This window comes from Pogoniulus pusillus, chromosome 26 (genome assembly GCF_015220805.1).
Source record: "Pogoniulus pusillus isolate bPogPus1 chromosome 26, bPogPus1.pri, whole genome shotgun sequence".
In the NCBI taxonomy this organism is placed as follows: Eukaryota; Metazoa; Chordata; class Aves; order Piciformes; family Lybiidae; genus Pogoniulus; species Pogoniulus pusillus.
In genome coordinates this window covers 10,991,659-11,009,702 of record NC_087289.1, presented here as the reverse complement: position 1 = coordinate 11,009,702, position 18,044 = coordinate 10,991,659, and the positions used below count along the sequence as shown (strand labels likewise).

The 18,044-nt window shown below is 45.5% G+C and overlaps 1 protein-coding gene across 4 annotated transcripts in view; it reads left to right on the top strand.

Annotated features, from left to right (window-relative positions):
• Window positions 1-18,044, top strand: part of FNDC3B (fibronectin type III domain containing 3B) — a 269,308-nt gene that overhangs the window by 36,325 nt on the left and 214,939 nt on the right. For 3 of the 4 annotated variants that reach the window (XM_064164835.1, XM_064164833.1, XM_064164836.1), the window contains exon 2: window positions 11,163-11,301. In XM_064164835.1, the coding sequence (XP_064020905.1) occupies window positions 11,191-11,301 (111 nt within the window). In that variant the 5' untranslated portion in view covers window positions 11,163-11,190. The remainder of the gene's footprint in view (window positions 1-11,162; window positions 11,302-18,044) is intronic. The other variant, XM_064164834.1, reaches the window with a different exon arrangement.

The following is an 18,044-nucleotide window of genomic DNA, read 5'->3' as shown; positions in this document are numbered from 1 at the left end:
ACTGGATGATCTTGGAGGTCACTTCCAACCTGCTTGATTCTGTGATTCTATGGATTACGAGCCTGAAAAGCTCCTCTATTTTTGCCACTGTATCTATCTTCTGTGAGTCCTCTTTATCCGATGTGAGGATGGCGGAGGGTGGGGAAGGAAAGGTGCAAAGGCAGGGAAGAAGGAAAGGCATGTAAATAGTAAAACCAGCTAACTTAATTTTGATGTCGAAGGTGAAGCAGAGAAAAGCTCAGATGGTGAGGGTGAGTTGTATGTAAGTTTTCTCTTTGCAGCTTGCTCTTACTCAGCAGGCTGTAACTGTGCTGTGTTTGTGTGGTTTAGGATTGATTGTGAGCCGCGGAGGAGTCCGCTGCTGTAATGCTATTTGCAAGAGTGAGAAGTCTGGAGTCCTCGGATTAGCTCATCTGCCTGTGGCTTTCTGCTCAGCCGTAGCTAATATAAGCCCAATAAAAAATGTTGGAGCTCAGTTTCACTTCTGGTGTATTTTATGCCCTTAAATCTTGCCTTTTGCCCCGAACACAGCTGCCTCTGGGGCATGCGTGTGGTGGTGGGAGGAGGACAGCCTGGCTTTCCCTGGGCAGGTTTCCACGAGGTTCCCCTCTGGAAAACCGGGGCGGGGGGGGAAACAAACAACTGAGTCGCATTTCCTTTGGTAAAATGACTCCTTTGTGCACCAGCTTGCTTTATTCTGGTGTTTCATCAGAGCTATTATAAGCTGATTAGTTGTACTTGCCTTGTGAAATGAAAGATACTCCTGCACGGTGCCGTTTGACCTGATCTCTCTGTACGTGATGCTTGGATCGGGTACATGCTTAGAATTAGTTATTTAGTTGTTCTATTTTATGCCAAGGTTGAGCTCGGGACAGGTTTTTTCCCCCTTCTCATCATTTGTCTGTTCTTAAACTACAAAGATTTCATATGAGAAGTATGCAGATGGTTGCACTTATTGTGCAAGAAACAATTGTTCTTTAAAATAAGAGCTTCCAGTCTTGAGAACTTGAGGTCAAAATTTTGGTGCAGATTAAATACAAACTGCTGAAAATCATCATATTGTAACCTTTTGGATAGCTGCCTTAATAATCTCACACCAGTTTGGGGAAAAAAACATCATTAACTTTCCTTATCCCCTGTAGAACTAAATACTGCTGCTAATCCCATCTTTAGAGGTGGAATGTAACACAGACATGGAAATGTGTTATTTAAAGTAAAAAAAAAATCAACTGGAGAGGAATAAACCCATTGATTAATTCCAGTGGTTAAATTTGGAGAGGATGTTTATGCTTCCTAGCTTGCTGGAGGTAGGAGCCAGCCACCGGTGGCTTTGTCGTCTGTGAAACGGTACAGAGAGCAAGCAGCAGGCATTTTGCCACCTCTCCATACAACACCAGCGAGCTTTGTAGGTGTGCATTCCTTCTAATCTGTTTTCTTCTTCACAATGGACTATGATTGCCTGCATCTCTGCAAAGTGTGATGAAGAAGCCTGTCTGTTTGGACACTTCCCGGTTTAATCTGCCGTCTTTGCAGTTTAGCAGAGAAGGAGGAATGCTTTCAGGTCTCAGTCGCTCTTCAGACGGATGTGATTTAACTCAACTAATGAACACACATCAGACAAGACAAATTCCAGACTGTTTGTGCCTTGACCAACCATCTGTGTGCATACCTCCAGGTACTGCTCATGTCTCGAGAGGCTTTTCTACATGAACAATTATTACCACTCCTTTTTGAATTCAAGTGGCATGCCATGGCAAGAGTCTCTTGAAAGCAGCTATATTTACTGCTCGGCTTTACAGCGAAAACATAATTGTGCTGTATGTGTTTCAATTAACCTTAAATTTCAACGTGTGCCGAATAAAATGCAGCAGGAGAACAGGGCTGTCTCTAAGCTCTTTCATCTCTTGTGTGCAAACAGCATCAAAAGTAACCTGCAGAAGGAGCACTTCTTGTTTGGAGTCTTCCTAGTGGTCATATACCCATTTAAAATTCTTTGTGTCCACCTGTGTGTGTACAAATAGGTTTATGAGGAGGGGGGAGGTGGTGTATGCATGTTCTGTTTGTAGATGCTACCATTTTTTTTTTCCCTAGTTACTGCTAGTTATTTTGGAGTTTGTTCAAAATATCTCTGGAGCAAGCACTCCTTTCTTCAGCTGTGTAGTGAGCAGCAGTGCTACGATTTGCCGTACCTGACTTTTTGGTGATGTTGTTCAATTTCACATACAAATTCCTGGAAACTAGCAAGTGGTCCCAAGAATATTTCTTTTTATGAGGAGAATATCATGTGCTGTAGGCAATGGCTGCTTCAAATGCAAAAAGGATTTTCTTACTGCATTTCACTGCTGTTTTTCTTTTCTTTCCCAAGTGAGATTTCTTCGAGAAATGTTTGAGATTTCCCTGTCTTTGGGGCCTATATTTCTAAAGCCAGGTTTGACTTCTCAGTGGTATGAAATGGGACTCCTTCTGACATGAGCCTGTGATTCCATATATTTTTTTAACCACGACAAAACAATTTAAAGCCACTCCTAGTTCCTCTTGACCCAGTTATAACAACACAAGTTTTTGAGGGTCAGTATATGGCAGTGAATGGGGGAGCCTGTCTGTGTTCAAATAACAGTGCAGGTGATGGTGGAGGGCTTGGGCTGGCTGTGCTCTTAAGATGTGGTTTGGAGACTGCAGATCAGATAGCACAGATGCTTCGCTTCTGTGGTCAGAGAATTGCCAATTTCCCTCTGCAGAACCAGAAGAAGACAGTGAAAGTGGCTGCTGGAGGGGGGGGGAACAGTCACCTCTGAAGTGACTGCTGGTCATCAGATCAGTTACATCATCCAAAGGCTCTGACTTCTGATGTCACACCTGAACTAGCTTTTTCTGTCCTTGTAAACTAAGGAAGTTCCTGAAGGGTTGGATTACCTCTCAGACCAGTGCATCACTCTAAAATGGACCTGTAGGTCTGCAACCTCCCTGGGCAACCTGTTGCAGAGTCTCCCCAGCATTACTGTACAGAAATTCTTCCTAGTCTCCAGTCTCACTCTGCTCTCCTCTAGCTTCATTCCATTCCCTCTTGTCCTTTCACAGCAAGCCCCAGGGATGGAAAGGGAGAGAAGGGATGGCATTACAAGGTCTCAGGAGTCTTTGTTTTCTTGTTTTTAACTGCTTGCATGCAGCGTTTGGGCTGGGGTGTGTGTACACTCACCATCTGTGTATGAAATTCATCGTCTTGAAATTGTAAGGGGCATTTTTTTAGGTTGGATGTAGATGATTCTTCCTTTTAAAGTTTTTTTTCTCTGGTGTGCCTGTTTCTAATTTGTGGTAACAATAGGACTGAAGGTGGTGGAGCTTACTTTTTCTGCAGTATGTTCTTTTTTAATCAGGCAGAATAACCCCAAGTAAGCACTGCATGAGTGCAAACCCGGATTTTTGTGGTGTCTTAAACTAGGATACGTGGCTCTATCAGAAAGCTGTCTGTCATCTGTGGAGTACAAATTTTGTAATTCCAGATGAGCCTGATAAAAAAGCAGAACACTTTGTTCAGTAGTTTGTAATGGTCTGTTGAAGGGAAATGAAAATTAAACCTTTGCAGAGAGCGCTCACAGGACTGAATATGCAGAACTCTCCTTGCTTCTGCCAGGTTCTCTGAATTTGTCTGCCATAGCTGGAAGAGATTTTTCAGCTTTGTAAATTACTGAAGGTGGAAAAGAACACAAGAAGAAAAATGTTCTTGGCTTACAGCTCTGTCCAACAGCATGGGTAAAACCTTCTAGGAAAAGCAGGACTTTGGGTATCTTGGTGTGGCTCATGCTGCTTTTGGAATTTCAGGAGAACTCTGACGTAACCTGTTGGGTCGTATTAGTTATCCATACATGGACATTGTTTTGTAGATAGTTACAGTTTGTTCTTCTGTGTCTCTTTCATTTTCTCTCTAGGGCCATATGCAACTAATTTATGTCTTACTAATTCACATACTGAATTAATTTGAGGTAAGAGAATCATCTCAGTCATCAGCAGAAGCCTGAAGTACCAAATTGAACATCAGGTTTGTGATGGTAACTCAGAACCATCAAAAGATTAAAAAGTTTGGTTTGGGAAGAGAAATGCTATCCTTGAATGGTTATTTCTTCTTCCTTGCTCCGTGGCAGGATGGGAAGCTGTAATTTGCCCTGTTCCCCTGGAGCTAGACAGGGAGATGCAGCCTCTGGCTCCACGTTGGTGTTGCCGCGGCTCATCTCAGCCAGACCTAGGGAATGTAGACGCACAGGAAATATCCTTTTTAAATTTAGATGCAGTCAGCTTTCTAGACAAAACTCCAAATTTGAGTTACTACCTGAAGGGCAAAAAAAAAAACCCTAAACTGTGGGTTAGTATTTGGCAGTTCATATTTTAGCTAAGGAAGAGTTCTCACATCCTGAAATGTGACTCTCTTGAGTCCTTGTCTGGTGTTTTCTTCCAGTGGTACTCTTGAATGCACAGGAAAAAGAAAAGAGTTGTGTGCAGGCCTCACCTTCTTCATATTAAGAGAGGTAGAGGGGAGCATGGAGTTTTAGGAATGGTGTGAGTGCATGGTGAATAAATCTGCTTTAAGGAGGATGGATGAGCAAAGAAGCTAAAAGAGTGCACAAAGCTTTTTCTGAAGGTTTTGGCTGTGGTGTGAAGTCTGCCAGTGTCATATTGCAGAACATCAGAGGTTGGAAGAGACTTCCAGAGATCGAGTCCAACCTCCCTGCCAAGGCAGGATCCTTTAGAGTAGTTCTCACAGCAATGCATTCAGATGGGTTTTGAAAGCCTCCAGAGAAAGAGACTCCGCAGCCTTTCTGGGTAGCCTGTTCCAGTGCTCTGTCACCCTCGCTGTAAAGAAGTTTCTCCTCCTGTTGAGGTGAAACCTCCTTTGTTCCAGTTTGTAGCTGTTGCTCCTTATATTGGTGTTTTAACCCCACCTTGTCTAATTCTGGATGAAGTGCAGCTGTGTGAAATCCTACCTGAGGCCAGCAGTGTTGTGTAGCCAGGGTAGTCACTGGTGTTACCTCTGGAGCGTTGTACTGGACCTGACAAATGAAGGAAACCCATTTCATTCTTTCCCTTTTTTTTCCTCCCCCTTCTAAAGTGAGGCAAGTGTAGACATGGCTGCAGTGACAAACCATTAATAAAGCAAAAGGAATGCAGCTGTAAAGCTTTAAATAATGACATGTAGCAAATAAATGTCGACGTATTGGTTGTTGTGCCTGGAATGGAAATATTACTAGGAAAATACGTGGCTTCAAGCTGCAGTCTGGCTTTTTCTTCCTTAAGGAAACAGCATCAGTGTGGTGCTCAAGCTCCATTAAAGCTGAGCCTTCCAGATTCACAGAATCACAGAATGTTAGGGTCTGGAAGGGTCCTCAAAAGATCATCTAGTCCAACCTGCCAGCCAAAGTAGGATCACCTAGAGCAGGTCACGCAGGAATGCATCCAGATGGGTTTTGGCTGTTTCCAGATAAAGAGACTCCACAACCTGTCTGGGCAGCCTGTTCCAGTGCTGTCACCCTCACTGTAAAGAAGTTTTTCCTGATGTCCACACAGCACTTCCTGTGCTCCAGCTTGCACTCATTGCCCCTTGTCCTCTCTTTGGACATCACTGAGCAGAGCCTGGCTCTGTCCTCTTAACACTGCCCTTCATATCTTTATAGATATGAATGAGGTCATCCCTTAGCTTTTAGCTCCCTTAGCCTTTTCATCGTAAGGGAGGTGTTCTACTCCCTTCATAATCTTTGTGGCTTTGTGCTGGAGTCTTTTAAGCAGTTCCCTGAGATCCCTTCTGAGCCGAGAGGTCCAGAACTGCAGCATCACCAGGGTGGAGTATAGAGGAGGAGAATCTCTCTTGACCACAACCCTTCTGATACTCCTCAGGATATCACTGGCTGCCTTGGCCACAAGGACACATTGCTTGGCTCATTGTCATCCTTTTCCAGACCCCCAGATCCTTTTCCCTAGAGCTGCTCTCCAACCTGTGCTGGTCCATGGGGTTGTTCTTTCCCAGATGCAAGACTGTACGCCTGTGTTTCATTTGACTTCTCCCTGCTCAGCTTTCCAGCCTGTCCAGGTCTGGCTGTGTGGCAGCCCAGCCTTATGGTGCATCAGTCACTCCTCCCAGTTTTGTGTCATGGCAAACTTGCTGACAGTGCCCTCTGTGCCCTAATCCAGGTCATCCAATATATTGAGTAGTACTAGTCCCATACCAACCCCTGAGGGACTCCACTAGATACAGACCCCCCACTAGACTCTTCCATTGACCACAAGTCTCTGGCTTCTTTTGGAGTGGATGAACATGTCATTTGTTTGGAGGAGGGGTGGTGCTGTTTTACATGGAGTTAAATAGTTCCTGTGAACATTGTCTTTAATCTTTATTTGTGTGCGCACACACACAAACTATAGATAAATAACTACATGTATGACCGAAGTAAATCAAGGTACAACTGACTACTGACAAAGTCAGCCTGTTTCCATTGGCAGCTGCTTACTCCACTCCACCAGTTCTCACTGGTGTTCAGTATTAGGCTCTTAAAGTCCTTTTCTTAATCTCAAGCATTTCAGAAATGGTTTAAAACCTCAATGTTCTCTTCTTCCTCTAATCACGCTGCTCCATTCCTTCCCCTCCATCCAGCACCTGTGAACATTGGTGGTAGACTTGGATCTTTCTCAAAGTTAAAACCTGAGACTATGAAGTAACCTGAAGCAAAAGGTTTTGGAAGAAATTCCAACTATTGCAAAACTTCATGGGGAAAAGGTGTTGAGCAAAGCTTCCGGACTGTTGGATAGATTTCTGTAGCCTGTGTAATGACTAGGTCGGAGCTTTGAGAGACTAAGCCAGGGAGGCTTTGGTCACTGATAGATCGGTGCCAGATCAGAGAGCTTGATCCTGTGGGCTACAGGCGTGTTTGGCAAGTGTCCTTATTCCTTAGCACGGCAGGGCAGATTATTCAGAGTCGTGGTGACAGCAGGACTAAAACATTGCCAGATTCTGGGACAAATCACTTGATGCAGGCAGGAGGTGGACTTGAAACCTCGCCGTGATTGTACCATTCTCCTGACAACCGTGTCTCAAGCTTTTTCACAACTTCTGTCCCATAAGTGAGTCTCAAATAGAAGGAAGGATTTCATTTAAAGGTGGATGAAAATAGATGGCTGCTGTTTATATCTCAGTGAAGTGATGATTAGAAAAGTGCTGGTTTCACACAGATAGGAACATTGGAAAGAACTGTGAGAGCTGTGCTAAATTTGGTATTGAGTTCAATTAAAACGTTGGTCTTGAGATGTGTGGCTGGAGGTGACAGAGCTAAGTTTGCGTATCATCTAAAGAACAAATGCACTTTTACTCCTTTGGTACTACCTAGATGTGAAGAGGGCCTGTATGCTAAGAATGAGAGGACTGAGGTGATTCAGTCTGTGTGGACACCACCATCACTTTTAAATTACACAAATGGTCCTCTTCAGGAGCTGGGGGACTACCTCCAGTTCAAACTGATGTTTCTGATTGCTGGGTTACTCTGCGGGTGATGGGCTTGCAGCAGGCTTTGTAAGAGGCTTATAAGGAGAGTGTGCTTCAACTAACCGCTTCAACTAACCTACCCTTTGAGTTGTTTAACCAATTTCATAAAAAAATATAAAGCCTAGCAGAACCTAGGGGCAGAGCAGCTACAAGGGTGTTGGGTTTGCAGCATGCAGCATTTCTACGACTGCGTGCTCTGGTCTTGGTGAGCTTGGCTCAGCCTTTTGTTTCTTCTGAGGCAGATGAACTAAACTGTTTATGGCTCTGTAGTCCAGTGCTCCAAGCAAACACCAGCTTCCCCACCCTTTTCCTTGCCACCTCTTGTTGCTCTTCGCTCAGTAATCCCCTCTGTGCCCTGCTCTTGTGCCAGTTGATTGCCTGGCTGTTGCCAGTCACCTAAGTCATAGCTTATTGTTTTGCTGACTTGCATTTCTTGCTATGAGGACAGGCTACAAGAGTTGGCGCTCTGCAGCCTGGAGAAGAGAAGGCTTTGAGGAGACCTTTCTAGTAGCCTTCCAATATCTGAAGGGGGCCTACAGGAGAGCTGGGGAGGGACTATTTACAAGGTCTTCTAATGACAGGATGAGGAGGAATGGGTTTAAACTGGCAAAGGAGAGATTTAAACTAGATATCAGGAAGAATGTCTTTACAGTGAGGGTGGTGAGACACTGCCACAGATTGCCAAGGGAGGTTGTGGTGCTTAACACCTTCTTTGCCTCAATCTTCACTAGTGGGACAGGTTGTCTCCAGGACAGCTGGACTCCTGAAGTGGTGGATGGAGTCAGGGACCAGTACAGTCCCCCTCTAATCCATGAGGAAGCAGTAAGGGATCTGCTAAGTCACTTGGATCCTCACAAGTCCATGGGACCGGATGGGATCCACCCTAGGGTGCTGAGAGAGCTGGCAGCTGAGCTGGCCAAGCCACTCTCCATCATTTATCAGCAGTCCTGGCTCACTGGAGAGGTCCCTGAAGACTGGAAGCTGGCCAATGTGATTCCCATACACAAGAAGGGTCGTAAGGAGGAGCCAGAAAACTACAGACCTGTGAGCCTGACCTCAGTGCCAGGCAAGGTCATGGAACAGGTCATCTTGGGTGCCATCACAAAGCACCTACAGGATAGCCAAGGGATCAGGCCCAGCCAGCATGGGTTTAGGAAGGGCAGGTCCTGCCTCACCAACCTGATCTCCTTTTATGATCAGGTTACCCGCCTGGTGAATGTGGGGAAGGCTGTGGATGTAGTCTACTTGGACTTCAGCAAAGCCTTTGACACTGTCTGCCACAAGAAGCTCCTAGCCAAGCTGGCAGCTCATGGTTTGGACAGATTCACTCTGTGCTGGATCAAGAACTGGCTGGATGGCAGAGCTCAGAGAGTGGTGGTGAATGGTGCCACGTCCAGTTGGCAGCCAGTCACAAGTGGTGTTCCCCAAGGATCAGTGCTGGGCCCAGTCCTGTTCAATATCTTTATTGATGATCTGGACGAGGGCATTGAGTCCAGCATCAGTAAGTTTGCAGATGACACCAAGCTAGGAGCAGGTGTTGATCTGTTGGAAGGTAGGAGAGCCCTGCAGAGGGACCTGGACAGGCTGGATGGGTGGGCAGAGGCCAATGAGATGAGATTTAACAAGGCCAAGTGCAGGGTTCTGCACTTTGGCCACAATAACCCCAAGCAGCGCTATAGGCTGGGGACTGAGTGGCTGGAGAGCAGCCAGGAGGAAAGGGACCTGGGGGTACTGATAGATAGTAAGCTGAAGATGAGCCAGCAGTGTGCCCAGGTGGCCAAGAGAGCCAATGGCATCCTGGCCTGCATCAGGAACAGTGTGGCCAGTAGGACAAGGGAGGTTATTCTTCCCCTGTACTCAGCACTGGTCAGGCCACACCTTGAGTACTGTGTCCAGTTCTGGGCCCCTCAATTCAAGAAAGATGTTGAGGTACTGGAACATGTCCAGAGAAGGGCAACGAAGCTGGTGAGGGGCCTGGAACACAAATCCTATGAGGAGAGGTTGAGAGAACTGGGCCTGTTTAGCCTGGAGAAGAGGAGGCTCAGGGGTGATCTTATTACTGTCTACAACTACCTGAAGGGACATTGTAGCCAGGTGGGGGTTGGCCTCTTCTCCCAGGTAACCAGCAATAGAACAAGGGGACACAGTCTCAAGTTGTGCCAGGGTAGGTATAGGCTGGATGTTAGGAAGAAGTTTTTCACAGAGAGAGTGATTTCCCATTGGAATGGGCTGCCCAGGGAGGTGGTGGAGGCACCGTCCCTGGGGGTCTTCAAGAAAAGACTGGATGAGGCACTCAGTGCCATGGTCTGGTTGACTGGCTAGGGCTGGGTGATAGGTTGGACTGGATGATCTTTGAGGTCTCTTCCAACCTGGTTGATTCTATGATTCTATGATTCTATGATTCTCTCTCCCTGGAGGTGTTCAATGCCAGGCTGGATGAGGCCCTGGGTGACCTGTCCGAGTGGGAGGTGTCCCTGCCTATGGTGGGGGGTTGGAACTGGATGATTTTTGAGGTCTCTTCCAACCTAAACCATTTTATGATTCTAAGTCTAGATAAGCTATGTGATTGGGTCTTCAATCTTACTCACCAAAGGACTGGGTTATTCCCCAATAAAACAGTGTGATGGAACACTAATGATGAATTAAGACTTGTTTTTACAAAGCAGTTTCCCCATGGTTTTAGTGGTGCTTACTTATCGCATCAGTTTGCTTCTCAGAAGGGTCCTAAAGTGCTATGTGATTCTTCACAAATCCTGCAGTCAGATCATCCTCTGTTGCCCTTGGTATAGCAGAAAGTGTTCAGAGTGTGGGGATGTGCTGTCCCTCCTGCTGTAGCAGAAAGTGTAATCGTTTGGATCATGATTAAGTGGAAGTTAGGTGCCTGTTCTTGGTGTTATAGGTGGCAGTTCACCTATAACAGTTTACAAGGCCCTAGAAGTGTTTGGCTTTGAACTGTGGCTACTGAGTGAAACTGAGGTAGCATTTTGACCATGTGAATGATGTATTCCCAACAGCTTTGTGTGGTAGCGAACAGGATGCTGATTTTTAGGAGCAGAGCAAATCTCCCTCAAAGCGTCTTGCAACTTGCCTATTTCAGTGATGTGTTCAGTGCTGGGGGAGTGTGATCCTGGGAAAGAGTGGAAATCTGTCTAGTCGGGTTTTGGAAGTCTTGTATGGAAGTGTGATTTTCCTTGCTCATCACAGAATGCTAGGGGTTGGAAAGGGTCCCCTAGTGGGGATCATGGAGTGCAACCCACCTGCCGAAGGGGGGGTCACCTAGAGAAGGTCACAAAGGAATGCCTCTAGGTGAGTTTTGTAAATCTTCAGAAAAGGAGACTCTACAGCTTCTCCTGGCAGCCTATTCCAGTGTCACCCTCAATGTAAAGAAGTGTCTCCTTGTGTTGAAGTGGAACCTCTTGTACCTATTGTTCCATGTCCTAGCACTGGGCACCACTGAAAAGAGATCTCATCTCTCAATCTAGTAGCTACAACCTCAGCTCAGTGCCTCAGGTTCCCACATGCATCCCGTTACAGAAGCAGGTCTCCTGTTCAGGTTATTACCTCAATGGCAGAATCCCTGTGGATACTGGTGACCTTCAGGTGTGTTTTCCAGGGTCTTTAACCGATGCTTGTTTTGCAGGAAGCCCGTTGAGGAAAATTCTCCATGAATGTACGTCACAATGATGATGACCGACCAAATCCCGCTGGAGCTGCCGCCGCTGCTCAACGGGGAGGTAGCCATGATGCCTCACATCGTCAATGGTGATGGATCACAGCAGGTCAGTCAGCCTGGCACACAGTGGCTGCTTTAAATCAAACACTTCTGGGCCAGTGGGGTAGCTTGGGAGATTTCCCACCTCCCCACCATGAATACACCAGACTAAGTCAGCTGGCTGAAAGCTAAGGAATGAAGCTGTATTTACACTGTGACACAGTTTACAAGCATATGTACACAATGTATATAGATATTTACAACTATATACAAGTTAAAAGTAATACAGAAATGCAGAACTGCCCTGGAAGGCTGTCAAACCAACTCCCCTCCTTTTCCACCCCCACCCTTATATCAGAAGTCTTATTGGAATGGGCTACCCAGGGAGGTGGTGGAGGCACCATCCCTGGAGGTGTTCAAGAAAAGCCTGGATGAGGCACTTAGTGCCATGGTCTAGTTGACTGGATAGGGCTGGGGGATAGGTTGGACTGGATGATCTTGGAGGTCTCTTACAACCTGGTTGATTCTATGATTATATCAGGGGGTGAAGTGCAGGAAGGCAGATAAGGAATTAGAAGCAGAATAGAGTTACACAGGCCCAGGCAAAGGAATTAGTGAAGCAGGCAGCAGCCAGACAGCGACTGACTGACTTGGTTTATGTTTCTTGTTTTTATGTCCTTCAGCAGAACCAATGGGTGATACAGACTTCACTTTTCACAGCTAATGATCTAATTTATCTCACTAAAATATTCCACTTAGCCTCAAACCAGGGGTTTTGAAGGAAGTTTTCACTAGCATTAGGGAGGACAGACATTTCCTGTAAGGCAGAAATCTTCCCTTGAACTGGAAAGGCATTAAAAGCAATGCTTTAAGTGTCCCACTAAATTTTTTGTGATTATTTACACATGTGTTCATTGAAGTTAAAGCAACAGGATTGCTCTGACAGCTAAAATGCTTCATGTGTGAGGGCTTAGCAGAAGGTTAGTGTCAAGATTTACTTGTGCCAGCTCTTACCCTGACATCTTGCTAGTATCTGTGATGAGGTTGTAAAGGAATGGGGAATTGAAGGGTCCTGTCTGCCATTCTTTGCTTACCTAAGTGCATTGCTTCCTGAAGTCCTGTGTTTCCCTGTTCTGCATGGGAAGAAGCAGAAGTGCCTTTTGTGGGGGCTTTTAAAGGAAGGCAAGTTTACAGTTGCCTTCATACTTTCCTAGGACATATTCCCTAACAGAATAGGTGTAATGATTGTAAGACTCTAGTGATGCCTTCATGTCAGGATACAGCCAGGAGGTTCAAGCTGATGGGCGAGAGGTTCCCAAACCTGTCATCTTAGATTAATGTTTGTCTTTGCAGGACATCTGCCATAGAAATTGTTCTGTGCTACTCAGTTTGATTCCCACCTGATTTGAGCCATTTCACCCAAGTATTTTAGCTAAGGTAGAAGAAACCAGCTTCATGAATCAATATAAGATGTCATTCTGTTAGTTCTCATTCCCGTGATCATATGTTCCTCCCTCCAAGCTGTGTTTTGAGCTACACTGACCTTGAGAGGAGGAATAATTTCTACTTCCCTTGTAAGTTTCTAAGTCTTTCTGCTTACTTGGGTCTTTAGTACAACACAGATTTTTTATTACTGTGATTATGTACCTATTTTTGCTAAGTAATTTCTGCACAGTGTACTTCAGCTTGAAAAAATAATAGCCAGGAGAGCTTTTAATTGCCCTATTTACCAAATCCAATATTCATATACTTAAGTGAAGGTACAATCTTACTGATAGTGGATAAGGTAATTTTTTCTTAAGCATGATTTCCTCCTTTCTGGAAACCATTTCTTGGGTTAGACTGCCCATTGGGTCCTTTGGTATTACAGAAAGAATAAATGAAGTGTTCTGAGCCTTCCTTTGAGACAGGGCTCTAAGTTAATCTCAGAATTTCCCCATCAGTGATGAATCAGCAACCTTACCTGGCACATGCTTCCACTGCCTTAAATGAGCTTCTCATCTAATGTTCTGGAGTAAAAAGAATGACTGGAAGTGCCTTCTTGCCTTTGCTGTGCAAATATGACTCAGTTGAATGATTCTAGGCCAGGTTGCTTTAGTGAGTGATGTTTGTGGACCTCATCACCTTATCTCTTAAAGCACTTTTCTTTGGCCTCTAGTCTGTGTGTGCCCTCATGTCACAAAGCTTAGCTGCCTTTGTGCATCATGTACCACACCTAGTTCTACTGTCCCCATCATAGGGAGGGCACAGAGCTGTTGGAGTCCAAAGGAGGGCCACAAAGGTGATCCAAGGGCTGTAACGCCTCCGCTCTGAGGATAGGCTGAGCTAGCTGGGGCTGTTCAGTCTAGGGAAGAGAAGTCTCTAGGGGAAGCTTATATCTGCCTTCCAATACCTGAAGGCATCCTACAGGAAGGATGGAGAGAGCCTATTCATAAGGGTGTCTAGCAGTAGTACAAGGGGGCATGGTCTGAAACTGAGAGTAGGTTTAGACTGGATCTTAAGAAGAAATTCTTCAACATGAGGCTGGTGAGACTCTGGAATAGGCTGCCTAAGGAGGCTGTGGATGCCTTCTTCCTGGGGATGTTTGAGGTTGTGTTGAACGCAGCCTTGAACAACTAAGTCTAGTTGAGACGCATCCCTGCCCATGGCAGGTACCTTCTGGGGTACCTTCCAGCCTAAGCCATTCTGTGATTTATCATTTTCATCCTATTCCTGAAGCTTTAGTTGATGCCATTGTGTTTTAAAAGTACAGTTCTAAGATGGAATGACACTGGGATAGTTGTTAGATCTCTATATACAGGAGCAGCACATGGACCACCCTAATTGTTCTTAATGTGATTTGTGTCCGGTGTAAAAGTAAAAGTTAAGAGTTGTTGAAAGAGATTGGTCTGAGTTACTTGTGAGGCTGGAACAGCCTTCAGATGAGATTCAGGTAAGAATGACTGCCTCAAAGATGGTTTATATTGGTCCATAAATAGGTGCTAGTTTTATAAGGACATGTGCTTTCACAGGCTGTAATTCCAGCCTTGAGGAGAAGCTCGCAGGAGGAAAACACTACAACTGAGCTGGTGGGAGACAAGGCATGTGGAGGTGTCCAGACTGCAGCAAGGCCTGCACACAGATCAGTGCTCTTCTAATGAGCTGCTCTGGCTACACTTGCACTTCCTCATCCTCGCATGTGGCGCCTGAGCCGTAGCCTGTACTTGGCAATGCTGTGCTTCAGAGAGGAGGCTGATCTTGCAAGATCCTTTCTTGTGCGTGTAGGAGAGAGCAGTCTGGAGCTGGTAAAATACCTTAACTCTCCTAGCAGCCAGATGGGGAGCCGTGCAAAAATCAGTTCTGCCAGCAAACAGACAAACAATTGCAAACAGACAATTGTGCTGTAAGACAATTCCAGAGGAATGTTCAATTGTTTTATCTTCCTGGGGAGAAGTGCTGTAGCTGTACAGGGCAGAGCTAGAAATGTCTCTGCCTGCTTGATAATAATCTCTCCTCTAGGCTACCCAAAATGGCATTTCTAGCACTGGCTTTTGGGTTGTTGTTTTTTTTCTTCTTTAAAGTTTCCCACACTTAATTTCCAGTGCTGCTGACTGTATTTAATGCTTTCATGCCCTTTCCAGAGCTGCTGCTTACCCTGTTTCTGCTTCTAATCCACTTGTAACTCCTGTGGGGATTCAAGGAGCAATAATTAACCTTTTGGTCCAAGAATTTCAATGGTTTCCTGTAGGTACTCCACTGCAAGCTCTCAAAAGCTTGCAGCATGAAGTGGAGGAGCAGCCAGCTGTGCCACAGCATGGCTGTTTAGAGTGCTGAATGATTTTAGTTTGGGAGGTTTTATTTTGGCTGGGTTCACTCTCTGCACCTGCAGTGATGTAGCAGGTTTTCTGCTTGCCTGCTTTTTGTAAAGGTGTGTTTACTGAACCCTGGTGGGTTTTTTTGCACAATTTGGCTTGAGCCCAGGCACTGCAGGTAGTGCTGTGTGTGCCTGTTCTTGTCTTTTCGGGTCACACACTTTGAATAGGGGAGAGGAGAGTACATCTGAATGAGGAACAAGCTGTGGTGCTTTTGGGTAGCACAAGAAGTCTGTCCACCTTGGAAGAGCTTGGAAGCGTTTAGCTGAGTTTTGTTCTGTACCTGAGAAGCTGTGCCAAAATGTACAGTTAGTTCTTCCATACTAAAAGTGACAAAGAAATGAGCAAGTCTTGGGCATGCTTGAGGAAGCTTAAAGTGCTTTTTGAAGTGCTGGTTATGACTGTGGACTTCACTGTCCCAGGGCATGGGTGATTGAGAGCACTCCTGGTACTGCTTGGCTCTGGGTGTGGGCACTTCATATGCTAAGGAAGGACTGTTTGTTTTGCTACCCACTGGAAATGAAGTCTTCTGCTGGTTGAACATCTCTTCATGTTAGGCAAATAGGACACATGGACGATCCTGCTCTGGCAGGGGGTTTGCACTGGATGATCTTTCAAGGTCCCTTCCAGTCTCTAACATTTTGTGATTCATACTCCCTGGGATTTTTTTTTGTGTGTGCGTGTACATACTTCCAGAAATGTCATTCCAGGGAAGAAGGAGGGTACTTGGACATGGGAGGCTTGTTTCAAGAAGAAAAAAGGTTTATAACTGCTACCTGAAGAAGCATCAGTGCATGAAAATTTGCCATTGGGTGAAGGATGATGACATTTGCTTCTTTTTAAATGTCTTCACTTTCAAAGCAGGTTCGGTAGTCATTTAGACTAGAAGAGATGGCAGATGAGTAGCATGAGCAAAGTTAACCCATGGGTGGTGTTTGCTGTCTAGGAAGTCCCTGGAATGCACTTTTCAGAAGACATTTTAACCACGGGATGTTGGTGGCCAAGCTCCTGAGGCTGTTCTCACAAAGTTGTTTCTTTGTGAATCCAGTGAAACACAGAATTTGCCAGAACTTCATGAATCGTGACATTTCTTGCCTGTCAGAGCAATTTGTTCCCCAGCTATAGTGTCTCTCTTTGGTGTTTGTTTGGGTTTTTTTACTGCTTGTGTGGAGTTTGTGTGATAAATGAGTGGGTTTAGGATCTGTCACTTGCGGGCTTCGCTATCCATAGCACTCACTGGAGAGTGACAGAATATCTTTGTGCCTCCATTGGTCTGTCCTATGGAAAGAGGGTATTTAAACCCAGAATGCTATTGGCAAATTAGTAACTGTTAAAAGCCAGTGTTTATTGGGTGATGTGTAGCTTGTTCCTTGGTTTCTCATGCTGAAGAGAGGCTGATAGTAGATAAACACTACCTGCTCCCATGTGGCTGAGGAGGGATGCATGTCTGGAAAGAATATTGCCCAAAGAATGGTGTGGTCTCTGGCTCTTTTTGCTGGAGGGAGATGCATCAGGAATAGTGTGGCTGGTAGGACAAGGGAGGTTATTCTGCCCCTGTGCTCAAGACTGGTCAGGCCACATCTTTAGTACTGTGTCCAGTTCTGAGCCCCTCAGTTCAAGAGAGATGTTGAGATACTGGGATATATCCAGAGAAGGGTGACAAAGCTGGTGAGAGGCCTGGAACACAAAGCCTATGAGGAGAGGCTGAGGGAGCTGGAGTTGTTTGGCCTGGAGAAGAGGAGGCTCAGGGCAGACCTCATTGCTGGCTACAGCTACCTGAAGGGAGGCTGTAGCCAGGTGGGGTTGGTCTCTTCTACTAGGCAAGCAGCAACAGAAGAAGAGGACACAGTCTCAAGCTGTGCCAGGGGAGGTCTAGGCTGGATGTTAGGAGGAAGTTGTTGGCAAAGAGAGTGATTGGCATTGGAATGGGCTGCCCAGGGAGGTGGTGAAGTCTCCGTCCCTGGAGGTGTTCAAGGAAAGCCTGACTGAGGCACTTAGTGCCATGGTCTGGTTGATTGGCCAGGGCTGGGTGCTAGGTTGGACTGGGTGATCTTGGAGATCTCTTCCAACCTGCTTAATTCTGTGATTCTATGAAATTGGGCAGAGTCTAGAAACTTATCAGGATCTAGAAATTTATTAGAATCTGGAGCACAGTCTTTTAAAGTAGAATAGAGAATGGACCCAGGTGAATATTCTGGGGGTTGGAATTTTCATTATATTTTTTGGTCTGGTTTGTAGGTGCCTTTTTCTCAAAAGGTGACGTATATTACAAACATTATGCACTGCAGAAATAGTAAATATGGCAGATTTAAGTAATTTAAAGCATTTATGAGAAACCTTTTGAGTAGTTGAAGTGTGTATAAACAGGGAAGGGAAATTTTGCCACATTGGAAAACACCTAAGGGGGGATTTTAGTAAGCCAAAGCAGTGCAAGAGGCTGTTTGACCTTAGCAAGGAAAAGGTTCTCATAAAGTGGGAATGGTTAAAAGCAAGGATTGAGTTGTGTTGTGTCACATGGATGCAGGTAATATCTTCCTGCTTGCTGCTGCAGCTGTGCTCCCAGGGTATCTGCAGCAAAGCAGTCAGGAGACAATGGCCTGTTCTGGATGTGGATTTTCTTGAGTCTAGGCACTTTTGTAAGTAAATAGATATTGTCCAAACCAGGTAACAGCACGTGGCCTTGGTCCTAATCAGAGCAGGTTTTCTGTCTTTGTATGAGATTAGCTCCAAACATAATGTATCTTTGTATTCCTGAACTGAGCTTTAGGCCTGTGCTAGACTAGCCTTTGCTGGGAGATGTGTTGGTCTCTTCCCCCTTCTCCCAGGAGTCATGAGAGCTGAATAGTTAGGACTGAGGAGGACGCAAGTGACACGTGTTTGGCTCATCATGAAAACTCTGTCTGGACAGAGAGCAATTACTGCCAAATTGGGGGGGTGTGTGTGTGATTATAAATATTTG